The sequence below is a fragment of the Diadema antillarum genome, unplaced genomic scaffold, assembly GCF_040938485.1.
Source record: "Diadema antillarum isolate AM-2024a unplaced genomic scaffold, OU_Dant_1.0 seq00001423_RagTag, whole genome shotgun sequence".
In the NCBI taxonomy this organism is placed as follows: Eukaryota; Metazoa; Echinodermata; class Echinoidea; order Diadematoida; family Diadematidae; genus Diadema; species Diadema antillarum.
In genome coordinates this window covers 400,823-419,335 of record NW_027272175.1, presented here as the reverse complement: position 1 = coordinate 419,335, position 18,513 = coordinate 400,823, and the positions used below count along the sequence as shown (strand labels likewise).

The window sequence follows — 18,513 nt, the reverse complement described above, 5'->3', positions numbered from 1 at the left end:
CCTCGTCTTCGACTCGGGCAATACAATTCTAGTTCAGGCAATAAATGTTGTATCCCCCTCAAGGCCAGTCCATATTATATTAATGGATGTACATGTTCATGAAAAGATCGATCCACGACGCTGGAAAATTGATCAAATGTAGTGGCCTATACGGTTAGTTCTCTAGTTGAGTGTGTCGTGTAATTTTATTAAAAAGTATCTATCCATATAAACGGTTTTGGTAATTATTGTTAATTCCAAGTGTCGCGCAGTCACGGCAATGCGGATTATCGTTTTCTTTCCTTCTTTGTCTAATTCCATGTATCTTCCTCTTGGCAAAATGACGCGAGAAAGTGAATAAGTGTTTCTATCATCTTTTTAGAGCCTCAATGCAGACGAGAACCTTCGCGAAAGCGTCGAAATGTTGCAAGTAAGCATTTTTCCTCCCTCTACCACTACGAGCCATTTCTTTCATTAAATGGTTGTTTGTATCTCTGTTTATTGTACTATACATTTCTACAAGCTTTTCTTTTACCTGTGTCTCTCTTTTCCAACAATAGAATTATTTCGACCATTAGTTTCATATGTATATGTACATATCTATTGTTGTATACTTTGTATTTTTTCCATTGAAATTGTATAAAAATGTACTATTGGAAGTAAAATCTCATTTCATATTGAAATTGAAATTGATATCGAAAATTGTATTGGTTACCGAACCTCCGGAATAACGCCACAAATGTTCGGATTAACGAACCCTTTTTCATTAACGAACCTCAATGTATAGGGAATTTGTGTGTTTAGGATTGACGAACCTTTGGAATAACAAACCTTTGGAATAACAAACATCACCCGAAATTCTCAAGGCCAACACATGAAAGACTTATTTTCGTTACAATATAAAGGAATGAGACTTATATGATGTATTGTTTGGGATAGGTACATTGGTATCACATTTCATATTTATATAATATTGGAATTTTGAGTTAGTAGATAGATAATATTATAATCAATGATTAAAAAATGATACTACAGGTATAACTTGGGTGAAACATTCAGATTGACACGAAATAAAAAGGGGAAAGGTTCTGCAAAATACTGCATTTTCATTAGCTCTGTAATGTATCCATTGTTTGATGCTTATGTTTGAGTCTGAGCTTATCTAAAACAACAACATATGTAATACAAGACAGTTTGAATACATGTTTATACATAAACATTAATACATAGCACACATAACTGTCTAAACGATCTAAAAACATATTGAATATAATTTATAATATAAAATGGATAAATTATTAGGTAATCTAAAACTATTAGAAAAAGAGATACAGTATGGCAATGATGTACACAATGAGGTTACTAAAAGAACCGAGAGGTAGAACAGGTGCAAGTAGGTGTTGGTCCTTTAACATGTATTACATAATGAACTAATAAAATACAAATGAAATACTGTTATAACGTTATTGATTGTAATACTATAATTGTCTATACATATGTAGTGTGTTTTGCTAAATTACTTCGGAAATTTTTCCTGGTATACTCCTTAATTTTTTTGGCAAAAATTTGTATATCAAAGTGTTCGTGAGAGAATTTTAGGATAAGTCACCAAATTTGGTTGAAATTGCGGCAGGAGTGGCAAATGAAAATGTGGTAGGGGCACAATGTGCACCCGCCCCCTTTGGGTTTAAAGGGTTAATGAAAGAGGTAGTGTGCAAAACCCGATATGATGTTGAATTGCACTTACGAAATGAAATTATGTTAAATTTGATGAATGCATTTAATTATTCAGTCAACTGATATATAAACTCATTCACCCGTTACCGTGTAATTGGCATGTGTGCGATTATGACCAAGTTCACTGTGTTTGCAAGCTTCGGACATGTCTGTATTATATACCAGACATTCGCCGATGTGTCTGAACTAACTATGCTTATGACATATTATCCGTTCCATACTGAATTCCGAAATTCCCATAGACTTAATACACGGGCCACCAGGTTCCCGTATGGAATGGGTTAACGTGAACGCGGTGTGGCGCTTCTTCTAATGAAGGGAATTTGATCCATTCTTGTCGGTGAAACTTCATTGACTGTGTTCAACTTGTATATACGGTCTTTATTTCTTCCCATCCCATGCATTTTTCATTAAAGCTTGCTTGACGACCAGGATACAAGAGTTATGCTTGTCCACCCGCCCACGCTTGCAAGCCCTACTAACTAGCGGGCAGAACCCTGACTGTACACGATGGACCAGTCTATTGAGAAGGAATTGTGCTTCAATCACACGAGATGAGAGAATAGTAAGCATTTCACTCCCTTTTCTTTATGCTTTCCATTTGTTTTTAGGTGGAGCCTTTTATTGCTCCAAACGCCACGCAATGATACCTAAATATGCGCCTTCGTAAAGCGGCGTTTATCATGCGTTTTTACGCGACATTCGTTTTTGCCTGAGCAAGCGGCGAGAGGATTGATACTTCATAAACCTCCCTCCAAAAAAAGAAAAGGGGGATTGTAAAATATAATCGTAGCGTTAAAGGGAAAACGCGTTTGCCAATAATTTATCCACATGTGTACCTTCTCATTGCAGCAAGACAATATATCGCCAACAACAAAGAGAAATAAATCATTTTAAATGGGAGGAAAGTTTGACGTCTTCACCATCAAGACCTAAACAAGCTTGCACACTCATTATATTCCAGATCATAAAGTCTTTTAAATCACAGCTGCAGTATAATCATGCTGAAAAGAAAAAGTAATACAAAAAATTAGTGGAAACTATGAGATCTTTGAATTTGACAATCAAGCTTATGTTGAAAAACAAAAAAGGTATATAACTGAAAGAGAAGAAATATGCCAATCCTTGATATTTCACCTAACATTTCGGAAACTTTTAATAGAAATATTACAGCCGAACAGAACAAATGAATAGTGCGGTTCTACAAGAGTAATGATGAAATGAAGAAAAATAATAATGTTCTAACACAATGCAGACGTACAGAATATGCTGCCAAAGTAGGACCCAGAACTTCCTTCTTCGTTCATCTGCTGACGAAGACGTAGGGGAGGTGAATACCAACGTGGAAGTTCGGAAGGATTTCAGGGAGACGTGGTTTTTTGAGCTACAGGAAATGGGGTAAGACTTTGTAAGAAGTGATGCATATCCAAGATTTGTCTGATTAACCCTATTAAGCCCAAGCTATTTTGACCCTTCCCAGGCCCAAGGGGGGCACATTGTGCCCCCCCCCCTCATATAACTTTGTTATTGTTTGATGTTTCATCGTCATATTTGGCATATGGGTAGAGCAAGTCATACTCTACATGACCGCATACTTGAATTTATTTTTCAAGGTCACCCATAGAGGGCGCTATTTACCAAAATATAAAGAAATACATAGGAAATATGCTAAAAACATGATTTTTCTGTATAATTTCTTTATCTCCAGTATGCATAGACCAATATCCTTCATATTTGCCACAAATGATGTGCAAGTCAAAGGTCATCATTTATTATGGTTGAAATTTCTCAAGGTCACTGCATGGGGTGCTATTCACAACAAAATAAAGAAATACATTATGAGACCTGTGATGTATTGTTTGGGATAGGTACATGCATATATTCCCATAATATTGGAATTTTAAGTTTGCAGATTGATAATGTGATAAACAAATGATATCAGAGGTATAACTTGGGTGAAGGAATCAAAATGACACAAAATATAACGGCAATCTTGGGAAAATACTGTTATTTTCAAATATCTCTATTATATCTATTGTTTTATGCTGCTGTCACAGAAAAAACAAAGGAAATAATAGGAAAAACATTTCAGGGCCATAATTACTTCACATTTTGCTTCTTCAGCAAATTTCAGCCAAGAAATGCCCATTTCATACATTGTAATATTGTAAATTGGAAGTGGAACAGAAAAATACTCAAAATATGACTGACATGGTTGTCAGTTTATGGTTTCCATGGCAACCAACAATATCAAATATAGCTAAACTATATAACAAAATGTTCAGAATAAGATTTTAGGAAAAGTCACCAAATTTGGTTAAAATTGGATTAAGGGCGAAGGAGTGGCGAATGGAAATCTGGTAGGGGGCACAATGTGCCCCCCCCCCCCCTTGGGCTTAAGCGCCTTTATTACTCCAAGCCATGCATGAGCATAATATATACATATTTGTGGACAGGGCAAACAAAAATGGAGATATTCACGACTCACAGTGTAGTGACCATAAGGATTTGATTGGGCTTTTATAAACTTTTTCTTTATTACGCCTATATCAGGTGAAATACTGAAAATCAAATTAATGATCTAAATTTTATGTTGCCGATGAGTCAATATTTATTGCACATTTATCGTTGGAATACATTGTACGTTTTGTTTTTTCTGAATCAAACGTGTATAATCAAAAATAATATTCCATTTCAATTGAATTGAATTGAATATCTAGAATTTTCGCCTTGAAAGCCCCTTCGTAGCGTGGAAGGAGAGTTTGTGTTAAATGAAGGGTGATGTAAGGAGTGAGCCATGGACTATATAAACACATGGAAACAATTACCGTCGGTTTTTTTTTCTGTCTGTAAGTAACGAGACGGAGCTCGACTACATAACGTCAGCACCAAGCAGCATTACCAAGTGGGAAATGGCCGCCGTCAGCGTGTCACAACTCTATGGGATGTGCGTGGCAGCTCCCTCGTTCGTCACAGTGTTCCAGAACTTCTTCATTCAGCTTCACCTGCCGTACTCAGTGGTCAGGATGGAACAGATGCAGGTGTTAGTGACGATTTTCAACTACGGGAGAGTACGGCTGCAGGTACACACATGATAACAAACTCAGAGTACTCAGAGCGTATTTGTTATACCTCCGCCAAGAAGTGTCGCCGGAGGCATTATGTTTTGGGGTTGTCCGTCCGTTCGTCCGTCCGTCCGTCCTTCCGGCCGCAGTCAATTTTGGGACAGCGTAACTAAATAAACCGTTTGAGGCTTCCTGATGAACTTGGCATGTATAATATGTATGAGTGAGCAAAGTTGTGCCTATCAACTTTTTGGCGCATGTGATCAATGTCAAGCTAGGTCAGAAAGTGAAGGTTAAATGCTCGAAATTTCACTATATTCCCCCATATCTATGCAATGCCTGAAGTTATTTTCTTGAAACTTAGTATACACATGAAGTACCAAATAAAGATTCTTCAGTGTTCATTCTTCTTCTTCATTCTTCTTGTGTGTGTGAGTGTGTGTGTGTGTGTGTTTTAATGTAAGCTATGTATGTTTTGGAATGTGTTTTAGACATTAGAGATTTTTCTCACCATAAATACTCATTGAAATAAGCTCTTTGGTTTTGACATATACGTGAACATGTTATTTTTGTTATGCCTCCGCCACGAAGTGTCGCAGGAGGCATTGTGTTTTCGGGTCGTCCGTCCGTCCGTCCATCCCTCCGTCTATCCGTCCGTCCGTCCCTCCTTTCGTCCTTCCGTCCTTCCGTCCGTAGTCAATTTTGTGGAAACCGTAACTAAAAACCGTTTGAGATATCCTTATGAAACTTGGTATGTATATGTATGAGTGAGTGAAGTTGTGCCTATCAACTTTTGGGTGCCCATGCTTAAGGTCTAAGGTCAAAAGGTCAAGGTTAAATGCTCGAGAAAAATCACTTTTTTTCCCATATCTTTGCAATGCCTGAAGTTATTTTCTTGAAACTTGATACATACATGAACTACCAAACAAAGATTCTCCAGAGAGAGTTTTGGGTGGTGAGGTCGAAGGTCAAAGGTCATAGGTCAAGTGAAAATGTTAAAATTTCACTTTCTTCTCTATATCTCACAAATGGTTCAATGTATCTTCATGGAACTTGGCATATATGCATGTACTGACTGGCAGTTATTATCTAGGTAATATAGGGGTCAGGGGACAAAGATCAGGGGTCAAAGCTCAGGGTAAACTCCTTAAAATTTCACTATTTCCCTATTATCTATGCAGTGCTTTCATAATTTTTCTGAAATTCAGTGTATGCATGTATTACCAAATAGAGATTCTCTTGGAGGTCAAAGTTCAAGTGAAATAAGTGCTAAATTTTACTCATAAAAGGGTAAGAAGTCTAGTAAAAATCCTAAAATCCCCAAATACCTGCACTTTTAGATAATACATCCATTCATTAGAATAAACCTGGTTCAAGGGAAGTGAGCATTCAACACATTTGTGACAAACATTTCATTTTTAATAGTATTTTGTCCATTATGCGAAGCTGTCATCACACATTGTCAAGACATTGTACTATAGACCTATTAGGAGAACCATGCATTATGGCGGAGGCATACCAGTCGCCATAGCGACATTTCTAGTTACAAATATGCATGTCTGATATCCGTCAGTGCTTTGTATATTATTCTATTGCAAAAAAAAAAGAGGAAAATCAAATTTGGATCGAATTGACATTGAGTTGAAAAATGGTTTACAAAATGAGAACGCGAGCCATTTACCTGCGATATAAACATTCTGTCTCTAGATTTCGTATACTCATTAATTCTTCCTTCCAAAGGTTGACGTAAGCTTCTCCACTCCGGATGGTCTGTGTGCAGGAAACGGAACGAGGGGAGCCATACAGCGAACCTTGATTGTCCGTCCCAACGATGCCAACACCACCACCTTCCTCGTTCTACCAATAGAGGTGGGCGAGCACCCAATCAGGGTGGAGGCAAGGGCGAGGTCTGGCAGTGTTAGGGACCAGGTCGAAAAGAAGCTCCGAGTCGTGGTACGTTTCGAGCGCTATCATTTCATTTTCATTTCATTCATATTCCACACTAATAAAACGGGTAAATCACATCTACAGATCAATGAAAATATTATAGATTGATGAACATTGATGAAGAGAAAGGTTAAGACGGGAGTAGTATTGCGCACCCTTCATCAGGCAGAATTAATGAGAGTCTACGTTTTACAATGGAGAAGTAGCAATGCAGTATTTTCGCTCACAAGGAAATATAACGTAAGTGTAGTAGGGACATTTTCAGCTGAGTAAAATTCTAAGTTGTGATGAGCACATTAGCACGTCATCTCCCAGTGGGGGCCCTGTGCCATAGTGGATAAGACTCCCGACTCTAAGTCGAAAAATGCCGGAGGACACGAGTTCGATTCCCGTCCAGTGCTGTAGTCCTTGGACAAGATATTTTTAACTACCATCCCTCTTGACCCAGGAGTATAAAATATGGGTACCTGGCAACGCTTGGCCATTCATGATGGCAGGGCCCTCTGGTAGAAAAGTGACAACACTGAAGAGACTACTCTGAAAAACGACTAAAGAGGACCATATAATTATTCTTATTATCATCATTCACCACAGTCTGACGTGGTATCGTGGTATCAGTATCGAAAGCCGGTTAATATTTTAAATCATGTTACATTCGAAATTAGCGGAGACTTAAAGGAAAGTCAAGCCAAAAGAGCAATGTAGATTGAGTGAAAGCAGCAACATTAATAGAACACATCAGTGAAAAATTGACGAAAATCGGACAATCGACGCAAAAAATATGAATTTTTAAAGTTTCTCTTTGAGTTTGGGTATCCTTTAAAGTGGGAGAATTAGATTGATAATTACACTTAGCCATGTACGTGGACTATGTTTTTTTTTTATTTGTCTATCTTCTATTGTTATCAGGCGCAAGCAGTGCGGAAGAAAGCTATTGAATCCTTGACCATTTTTGAGGAAAATCGGACAATCGATACAAAAGTTATGAATTTTTAAAGTTTCTTTTTGGGTTTGGGTTTCCTTTAAAGTGGGAGGATAATATTGAATAATAGTCATGTACCTTGATTGTGTTTTTTTTTTTCTTTTTTTTTTCTATTTTTATCAGGCGCAAGGAGTGCGGAAGACAGCTGTTGAATCCGTGACCATTAACCCGAGCGAAATTCTGCTGGATGAGGGAAGTAGTACCACCACGCAAGCCCCGGCCAATGTCCGCGGTATGTGCCACATACTGGTATACCTGCTCTCATAACAGGCATGACAGTGCAGTGAAGTTTAAAAAATTATGAGATTCGACTTGCTTATCAATTGTGGCAAATATGAAAATGATTGGTCTTAAATGAGACATATATACATGCACTGGGGATAAAGAAATTACTAGTATACCGAAAAATCCTGTTTTGGGCACATTTCCTATGTATTTCTTTATATTTTGGGAAACAACACCCTCCATGGATGACCTTGAGAAAATTCAAATGTACGGCCGTATAGAGTTTGAGTTGCTCTACCCATGTGCCAAATGTAACGATGATACATCTGACAATAACAAAGTTAATAGAGCTTTGGGCCATGGAAGGGTCAAAATAGCTTAGGCTTTATAGGGTTAATACGAATAAGCATCTATCTCAGTATACCACTATCCAGTGCCGTATATTAAGAGAGTCTGGCCAACTGCTACAGTCAGACCGCAACGTCCTGAAAAGCCTTCGCATTTATCGTACGCGTATGCATGGACCTCGCGGACATGAATACGTAATGAGCTGGGAGACCACATTTTTAGAGTCTCTGTAAATCTAAACGACATTATCAATCTTCATGATTTATACATCGATGAAAAGCTGAAGAGTTGTACTTTGATGAAATTCGACCACTTAAAAGGTTATGACATATAAAATATACTGAACAAGGAAATTATAAAACACAAAATTTGCATATTTTTCATTTTTCTTAAGGGGTACACTAGACCAACGAAATTAAGGTGGACCAAAATGGAAGAGGTATAAAATGAAAGAGGAAATATCATTCTATGAAAACATAATGACTTTATGTGGACTGATCTTATGAACGGGTCAGGTTGGCGAATAAATCATCGCGTTGTACAGTTAATTTTTGACGAGATTTCAGTTTGCCGCGAATACGCGTTTCTGATTGGTTAATTCCCTCTCTTAAGACTCTCTTAATATACGGCACTGCCACTATCCTAGAGTAAAGACGGTTAGACACTTGTGACTTTTGGATGTGATGTGATGGTGAGGTTCAAAGAGTTCAATATCCTGCCGAAATCATAGCCTTCATATTAAAACAAAATTGTATCATGAGCTTCGTTATTGGAATGGCAACAATGTGCAGGATTCTTGCTTCAAAGTTTAGTGATTTCTCGCCCATCCACAGACTCTTTCCACCTCTAACCCCTTTCCGCTTTCAGAATTAAAGTTGTTTTTTTCTTCACGCTGTCTGAGACAAGTTTCATCACATTGATGTACCAGCATACATGGCATAGGCTGTCATGTGGATTGATAAAAACTTATTTGCGATTATTTCTGAATTTCTTCATTTAATGATTGCTCAATGTTTCCTTTATTTCTTTGCTTCAATCTGGATTTTTTTTCTTTTCAATCCTGAGGCATACATTTTTATGAGAAATCCTTGTTCAATGATTGTACCCATTTGATCAACTTCACAGTTGACAGTTATCGGCCCAACCGCGAAAATCAAGTTTCCAAAATGAACGTGTCTCTTCCACGATACTCCATTATGGGTACGGAGACGTGCCTCGTTAGTATGATTGGTGAGTCTTATATTTCTTTTTCTTCTTTATAAAACACCTAGATAGATCCTTGTCATTTGATTGGTTGTTAGCCATTGATCGTTCGTCCCATTTCATTATGACGTCATCATTCGTGCAATTGTGGCTCCATCTACCGTGCCATTTTGAGCCATACGATTTGCTCCATTGCACACATGCACAGCGAGGGTCCAGTACACTATGCATGTAAATGCTTGAGTTTGCAGTGTGTGTATGCGACAGCGCACTAGCGTAAAGCGCTTAGTGAGCATTCTCTCGATCTCAGATCCCGCACATTCTCTCGTGTTTCTAAATTCATAAAATATAAAATGACAAGGATCTATTCCAGGTGGTGTGTAGAACAAATGATAAATGTTTTTTATTCTTACAATGGACAGAATATTTCATTCGGTGAAAGATAAAATTATTTGATCTATTCAACGAGGCGCAGCGAGTTGAATGGATCTTTTCATCTTTCACCTCATGAAATATTCTGTACACTGCATTCATAAATATGCATTATTTGAATTCATATCATTTTATCTTTAGTTTCCAGTTGCTGCAAATTGTAAAAGACTAACAGCTACAGGTGTGGTATACTACTTAAGATGCTCTGCTGTCGTTTGGTGTTACACTTTATCTTATAGGCAATCACAAATTATATGAGTGATGTGTTCTAACTTTTCAACATAGCTTTAAGTTCCATTTGACACTTCGCCACAAAGTGCATTTTACTTTGATATTGATTATAGCGGATTACTTTAACGCAAAACAAGAAAATCTTCAGCCCTCCCCACTCAGGTGGTCATTTCTGTACTGCATGCATGTTCCTGATCTGTCGGAAAAAGGGGTACTACATGTAAAAAAAAATATTTAAAAATGTATCTAAAATATGAAATAAAAATAAATAAATAGAATAGAAAACATCTGAAATCTCCTTGAAATAGGGGTCTTTTAGTATTCTTTCCCAACATATTTTTGTTTAGAGGTAGTTTTTATTTTTACCAGCACAAAATCTAAAATAAGAAATTGGAATAAAATTTGTTTCAACCCCCAATGTGTTTGTCTCGATCCTCCCAAACATTGCTTGCTGTGCATGTTCTGCTTCAACGCAGGCCGCACTGGCCCTCTTTTAGTAAGACATTGCAAAAAAAAAAAAAAAATATGCGCAGCACATAGGCCTACATCAAGCCATTTTGGACGTACGGACGCTAGCAGGCTTCAATTCCTAAGCCCATGATAGGGGTCGAAATCCAAGGGTTATCCACGACCCACGAGTCATACAGCTGAATATAGCCTCGACACTAGGCAAAAAGGCTTACCAGTGACACTAAGCAAAAAGGCTCACCAGCTCGACGATAGGCAAAAAGGCTCACCAGCTCGACACTAGGCAAAAGGGCTCACCAGCTTGACACTAGGCAAAAAGGCTCATCAGCTTGACACTAGGCAAAAAGGCTCACCAGCTTGACACTAGGCAAAAAGGCTCACCAGCTTGACACTAGGCAAAAAGGCTCACCAGCTTGACACTAGGCAAAAAGGCTCACCAGCTTGACACTAGGCAAAAAGGCTCACCAGCTTGACACTAGGCAAAAAGGCTCACCAGCTTGACACTAGGCAAAAAGGCTCACCAGCTTGACACTAGGCAAAAAGGCTCACCAGCTTGACACTAGTCAAAAAGGCTCACCAGCTTGACACTAGGCAAAAAGGCTCACCAGCTTGACACTAGGCAAAAAGGCTCACCAGCTTGACGATAGGGAAAAAGACTCACCAGCTCGACACTAGGCAAAAAGGCTCACCAGCTCGACACTAGGCAAAAAGGCTCACCAGCTCGACACTATATAGGCAGATAAGACCCATAAGCTCGACGGTAGGCAAACAAGATCTGCGAGTCCCACACGTGAACATTAAAGGCATTATTTATTATTTGCAGAAGAAACAAAAATCCAGCTTTAGTGCTCTAAAGTAGTTCTAAGACTTGAGTTAGGGATTTGATTTGATTTATTCATTCTCGGTATGGCATCATTTACAATTTTTTTTCAAGATAATCAACATAATGATATACAAATATGAAACTCATTATAGCTGGTTTCAACAATTTCAAAAATTTTGATTACAAATACATTTAAGAACATAGGTACAATGTGATAATTCAAACATTTTCCAAATGGTAAACAGTGGCTTAGATCCTCGTGATGAGCGGTCTCGTGGGCGTTTTCGTTTGTTTGTTTCGGTTTTTTTTTTTGGTTTTTTTTGTTGTTTTTTGTTGTTTTTTTTTTTTTTGGGGGGGGGGTTGTGTCCTTTTTTTTTTTTTTTTTTTTGCCTGGTGTCGGACCCGTCATGGGCCTTGTTCGCAAAGCATCGAGCTTGTGGACCGTTTATCTCATGGGCCTATTTTACTTGGTGTCGAGCTCATGGGCCTTGTTCTCTGTAGTGCCTAGCTCATGGGCTGTGTGACTCCAGGGATGTATAACTCGTGGGATGTTTGACTCATGTGAAGTGTGACTCGTCGGCTGTATGACTCGTGGTTGTCGGACTCGTGACGTGTTCCCAAAATTCTAACCCACTTCTATCCTTAAATGGAGTATCTCAGAATCTGTAACAAGCATGTGCATGGTCGACCGCCTTATGGGGTGGCCGTGGGGACTTCAGGTGGTGATGGCTAAGGTAAACTTGACGTTAACCGTGTAGCCTATTACTTCACATGACACGCGTGGCAGTTTATCAGGGTTTTTTTTTCATTTTCACATGTGAATAACGTGAAATAATACTTTCTTTTTCTTACAGTTTGCAAATAAAAGAAACACAGACCGTGTATATGTTGTAAATTATAATGATGCGTATTTTTTTCTAAATCCAAGCCTGAAATATACCATTATACCACATTTTCCTTAAAATCTGATCCTCACCCAGCCCTAACCCTTACCTTAATCTTTACGTTAAATACATTTTACCGTTTGCAGATTGAACAAAAACCCAGCTTCAGTGCTTCAAAATAGTACTACAAATATGAGTTAGGGATACAAACAACCAATGTAAAAATTCAATCATTATAATTAATGTCATGCATTGTTAATACATACAAACGTGAACAATAGTTATACCAAAAATATGTTTCTATAAATAACCGTCTATAGTTATGGTTTATTGAGAAAAACAGTGATATCTCCTTAAATTTTAGGCTTCATTGCAAAACTTTTGTATGGTAGGATGTTTTGTGATACTTGACCTACACCTATGCATCATAAAAATGTGATAACTCGATTCTTTTTTAAATCACTGCTCCCAATGGTAAACATACCTTTAACCCACTCACTAACCGCATAATTGTGTGTGTGTGTGTGGGGGGGGGGGGGGGGGGCTAATTTTCCTGATACGACCACTTCCCTCCTCGAGGAGTTTTCTCACTAGTACTCTTGCCGAACTCGTATACCCGAAGCTGATCCACTGGGAACGATAGCCGCAGATCCAATTCGAGGACTCGAGGGCCTCGTCATACGCCCTACCGGATGTGGAGAACAGAATATGATCACACTCGGCCCTACTGTCTACGTGTCCAAGTACCTTCGAGTTATCGGTGCAGAAACCAGTGAGATGGAAACGAGAGCTTATAACTTCATATCAGATGGTAAACGCATGCTTGCATATCTTAATCAAAGTCAAATTCAGGTCATTCCGAGTCAATTTGAAAGTATTTACAATAATGATGATAAAGGACATTTATATTGCGCAGCTACTGTAACGATATACTCTACTGCGCATTTCAATGTAATAATCACGACATACTTTTAATCAAACGTAAAATGCATTATTCAAAAGATGAGTTTTTTATCTGGTCTTAAACAATTAACAGCTGCTTAGCTTACAAACAAATGGAGCTTATTCCATCATTTCGGTGCAGCATATATACTAGAATTCCCTGCCACCAAGGGTATAGCTTTTGATTTCCCCGATGGATATTTCAATATTGTTTGATCCCGTGAATTTTCGGAGAATGTAGAATGTTTTGAAAGATGATTTTAATCTACAAGTTCCTGTATGTGCACTGAAGTAACTAAAGGACCCCGTTTGAAGTATCACTGTAATATGAAACTTGCCACTGAATTAAACAATCAGGTTGTAATCGCCAGGCTTGAAGCCGACATAATGCGCACTGGTGGAAAAGAATAAAGGAAAGTCTTGAAATGTACGGACTGAGCGATATTGTAACCATACCATCCCGTCTATAGCAAGAGACAAAATATATATATTTTCTTGGGGGGGGGGGGAGAGGGGCACATGCAAAAGTACAGATGATTAAATTTTCTTCTCTAAATTGGTTATCTGTTAGAATATTAATTAGTAGAGCAAACCAATGTTTACTTCCTTTAGATTTTTTTTTTTTTTACTTTCAGTGATTCACGGCGCAGACGACATTGACAAAATAAAATCTAGGTTACCTTAAAACTTTTGCTTCCATGTATTCTCACCATGGACGACGATGGGGGTTCTCGGGTGTTCTCTGTTTGTCCAGTTTGAACGTGCGCTTTGTCATGACCGTTTGTTTTGTTCCGTCTTTTATCGGATTGTGGCCCTATCATTTGTCGTTTACCCTTCTAGGAATTGCCAAGCAGATGAGGTTCCATCTTGATAACAGGCGTACCTGTGCTTTGGCGTCTTGACCGCTACCGGCAGTTTCACGCTGTGGCGACCTTCAGTCAGTCTGCTGGAGGATCGATACAACGTTTTTTGTTTGCTTGTTTTCATGCAGGCTCACCGCTTTCGTAGTGAAAGTGTTCAGTCAGGCTAACAGGATTGCTCCAGTGAAGCGGCAAGACGTTCTCAAGAGTGTGCAGTGGGTGATACGGCAAAACCAAAATGTAGACGATGGCTCATTCGAAGAGAATTATGCCGTCCACCACAAAGAAATGATTGTAAGTCATTATTTCAAATCATTTTATAAATGAGAGTCCTCTCTACTGGTTATTCTTTAATCGATTTACAGTAAGCGGGTGATTTTCATTTGAATATAGACAGAACATTAATATCAATGACGGTATATGAGTGTTAGAATGATTTTATTATTACTATCTTAGTAGATTGGGCTCCCCTTTATTCAATTTCATTAGTGCATTTAAATTATTTTTCCCCCGAGTTAAAAGGAAATGATAAGAATTAATGCCGCTGTTTGTTCTATCTCTCTTCGTATGTATCCCCTTTTTATGCCTCCGCCACGAAGTGGTGCCGGAGGCATTACGTTTTCGGGTTGTCCGTCCGTTCGTACGTCCGTACGTACGTCCGTCCGCATTCGTTTACGCGATAACTTGAGTAACATTGACTGGAATTTTACCAAACTTGGTCCAAGTATAAAGTATGATAGGGCAATTACTTGATTAGATTTTGGGTGAAATCGGTCAAAGGCCAAAGGTCAAAGTTCAAGGTCAAATCATGAAATTGTATCCTTTTACGCGATAACCCAAGACTGGATCAAGTAAATTTCACCAAACTTTGTCCGAGGATGATGTATGATGGGAAAATTACTTGATTAGTTTTTGAGTGAAATTGGACAGAGGTCAAAGATCAAAAGGTCAAGGTCAAATGCTAATAATGTTGCTATATCTCCCATATCCATGCAATGTCCGAAGGTATTTTCTTGAAACTTAGTGTAGACATTTACTACTGCATTAAGATTCTCCAGAGAGAGTTTCATGTCATTAGGTCAAAGGTCAAAAGGTCAAAGGTTAGTTGAAAATGTTACAATTTCACTTTCTTGCATAATGGTTCAATGTATCTTCATGGAACTTGGTACATACGCATGTACTGACTGGCAGGGATTATCTAGGGAATGAAGGGGTCATGGATCAATAGTCAGGGGTCAAAGGTCAAGGTCAACTCCTCAAAATTTTACTCTTTCCCTCATAAACTAGTATATGCAATGCTTGCATTATTATTTTTAAAACTTGATATATACATTATTACCTAATGGAGATTCTCTGGGAATTTGCCAGCCAGAAGGTCAAAGGATAAGGGTCAAAGACCAGGTTTAAATGCAAAAAAAAAAAGAAAAAAATCTATTTTATACTGTAATTCACTCTATCTTATACCTTGAAAATTACTCAATGCATAAACTTACATAAAAGGGTCAGTCAGAAGTCAAGTAAAAATCCTCAGTTCCCCAAATACATGTACCTGCACTCTTAGACAATTATGGCAAACCTAGTTCAAGGGATGTGAACATTCAAGATGTTTCTGACAAACCTGTCATTTCGATATCTTGCCAGTCATCACACATTGTGAAGACATTGTACCATACACCTATTGGGAGAATCATCAATTATGGCGGAGGCATCAGTCGCCATAGCGACTTTTCTAGTTATTTATATATTTATTCATTGACTTATCTATTTATTCATTCATTTATCTAGAGAGTATTAAAAGAATGTTCTCATTCGATTGTTGTATTGAGAATACGATAGATATTAACCTGATGAATTCCATGGTTATTATAGTGAGTATATTGTCGGTTCATTCGTACACTCATATCATAGCCATGCTTGCGATTGATTATGTCACTGCCATGTACTGTAGGCATGTGAGTGTAGGAATACTCTAGCTCTATCTCCTTACTGCAATTTCAGTATAATTCATAGTAGTGTGCCTGCACGTTGCGTTATCAGAAATGTTGGTCCTGAAAATGATGGGGGAAGGGGTAAACACATCATTACGTCCCCGCCCCCCCCCCCCAAAAAAAAAAAAAAAGTAGGTCCGGGATAAGAAAAAAAAACAACAACAATTAATAAAATGTCAATGACAAATTTATAGCAAACGCTGCTGCTAGCGATCAAAAAATTTATGCCAATCTTACAAGTTTTCCGTCGCGTGTCTTAACAGGAAAATCCAGCCAAAAAATAAGTTAGTCTAATAAAAAAGAGAGTAAAATCTTACGAGTTCAACGGTAAATTTTTTTTTAATGAAATCGGATGAAAAATAAAGAAGTTGTTACATTTTAAAATTTTTGCTAATTTCTGTAAAACAGTTCTTGTACAGTGGATATGAATATGGAAATGAGTTAGCTAACCATGTCATAACGTCACAAGTTTCCATAAGATCGTGAAGAAAAAAGAAAGATAAATAAAAAAATGGTTAATGTTGTTGTTATTACAGTCTGGAACATGATGTTATTCGTGGTGAAATAACTACAGAATATAGTGATCAGTAAGATATACCAAGATTTAAGCTTTGGGCATAATTGCGTTTGAGTGAAAAGATTGAAAATTTTTAATTCAAAAGTCTTATGTACAAACTTTATGCGAAGTTGCGATGAGATGACATGCTCACTTTTCCATTTGCATATATTCATATTGACCGTTCAAGAGCTGTTTCCTGACAAAATAAAAATGCGAAACTTCAAAATATCATTTTATAACTTCCTTTTTTTTCACCCGATGTCGATCAAATTTTATCGTTGAACTCGTAATATGTAACTCTTTCCTATTGGTTAAACGTATTATTCAGACTTGATTTCCCCTTGAATATGCAAAACCTCCCTCGTATGGGAAGGAGTCCACCTTAATAGACTTTGTACACAGTGATGTCGCACACGAGGATAGAGAAAGAGGAAACTGTGATTTAGCTCTCACAGTTTCCCTGGAATATTTACTTTTCTCATTTTTTTTCTTCAAATTTATACCTTCCAAATATTTTACCGAAAAAGTCTACCAGATTGTTGAATTTCAATTCTGTGAATGAAAAAGCTCCCACGTACAACCTTCCCCACTCTGTCGCTTCGCTCCCTCGCAAATACTAGGTTGACCCTCCCCTCCCCCCCCCATTTCCTAAAGAGGATCGACGCCCCTGATTATTAAAAGAATGTGTTTTACTATGTTTGTGAGTGCACAGTAAAGGGGATTAAGAACATTTCTGTTTTGTTATGTAGATTTTGTATTTTGCTTGGAAACATCATACGCTTGACATCCGCATTTTTTTTTTTTTTTTGATTTCACGGTCTCTTTAGTGTCAATGTAGTAATAATCCGGGAAGGAACAGTCCTGCTGGGAAGAACACAGTGTCTTCACACTCACACAGTGTCTTCACACTGTGCCCACATAGCCGACTATGTGAAAACGCTTGAATTTAACGGTGTGAAGATTATTTCACACTGCGGGAGATTTTTCACAAGAGATTCACATATAGAAATATTCTGTTTCACACTGTGAATCAATTATTCACAGAGTAAATTGATGATCCACAGTGTGTATACACTGTTTATAACGCTCTGATTTAACGGTCTGCAAGAATCGTCAGCCTATTGAAGGAGGCAGACTTAATTAGAAGAAGAAGAACAGTGTGAAGAGATTTGACTCTGTGTTCACACTGTGTTCACACTGTGTTCACACTGTGTTACACTGTGTTTCTTCCAGTAAAGAGTAAAAGATTTTCTTCCAGTCAGAGAGTAAAAGATTTTCTTTATGTATCTCTTTACCTGGGACCATCTTCCTCGTCAAGCTTAGCTTATGATGATGGTCCCCTACATTTCATTTTTATCATTTCGTATTGCTTCCTTTTATATATAATATTCGTTCTTGAAAAAAAAAATGTATGTATGATCCAAACATTACGAATATTAGCTCTGTAAATGACTATGTAAGTATTTTGTTGATTTGTTGATTTGTATTGATTTTGAAATGCAGAAATAAAAACTGAACTGAACTGAACTGAGTAAAAAAGGAAAGTTAGATGACATTCAAGTTGTCAAGTCGGAGAGGGTAATGATCAATTATTGTATCTGCGCCCTTTATGTTTTTAACACAGGGTGCTGTCAAAGGCCCAGTAGCCATGACTGCCTTTGTTCTCATTTCGCTTCTGGAATCTCGACAGTTTCTGGAACCTGAAATTGAGGTAAAAACAACAATGTTCTACGTTTTGTGTGTACTTTTACATTCGTATAGTTGCATAATGTATAATTGTTAATACAGCAGGAATGTACATTTATTATATATATACATGAAAAGCTTGATGGCAAAGTGG

At 37.8% G+C, this 18,513-nt stretch overlaps 1 protein-coding gene across 1 annotated transcript in view; it reads left to right on the top strand.

Moving 5' to 3' along the window:
- The window catches only part of LOC139709272 (A.superbus venom factor 1-like), a 71,564-nt gene that overhangs the window by 36,723 nt on the left and 16,328 nt on the right, over window positions 1-18,513 (top strand). The window contains exons 17-27 of the mRNA XM_071621221.1: window positions 362-409; window positions 2,133-2,281; window positions 2,972-3,114; window positions 4,571-4,799; window positions 6,522-6,734; window positions 7,834-7,942; window positions 9,409-9,513; window positions 12,947-13,135; window positions 14,107-14,125; window positions 14,258-14,420; window positions 18,298-18,384. Of these exons, the coding sequence (XP_071477322.1) occupies window positions 362-409; window positions 2,133-2,281; window positions 2,972-3,114; window positions 4,571-4,799; window positions 6,522-6,734; window positions 7,834-7,942; window positions 9,409-9,513; window positions 12,947-13,135; window positions 14,107-14,125; window positions 14,258-14,420; window positions 18,298-18,384 (1,454 nt within the window). The remainder of the gene's footprint in view (window positions 1-361; window positions 410-2,132; window positions 2,282-2,971; window positions 3,115-4,570; window positions 4,800-6,521; window positions 6,735-7,833; window positions 7,943-9,408; window positions 9,514-12,946; window positions 13,136-14,106; window positions 14,126-14,257; window positions 14,421-18,297; window positions 18,385-18,513) is intronic.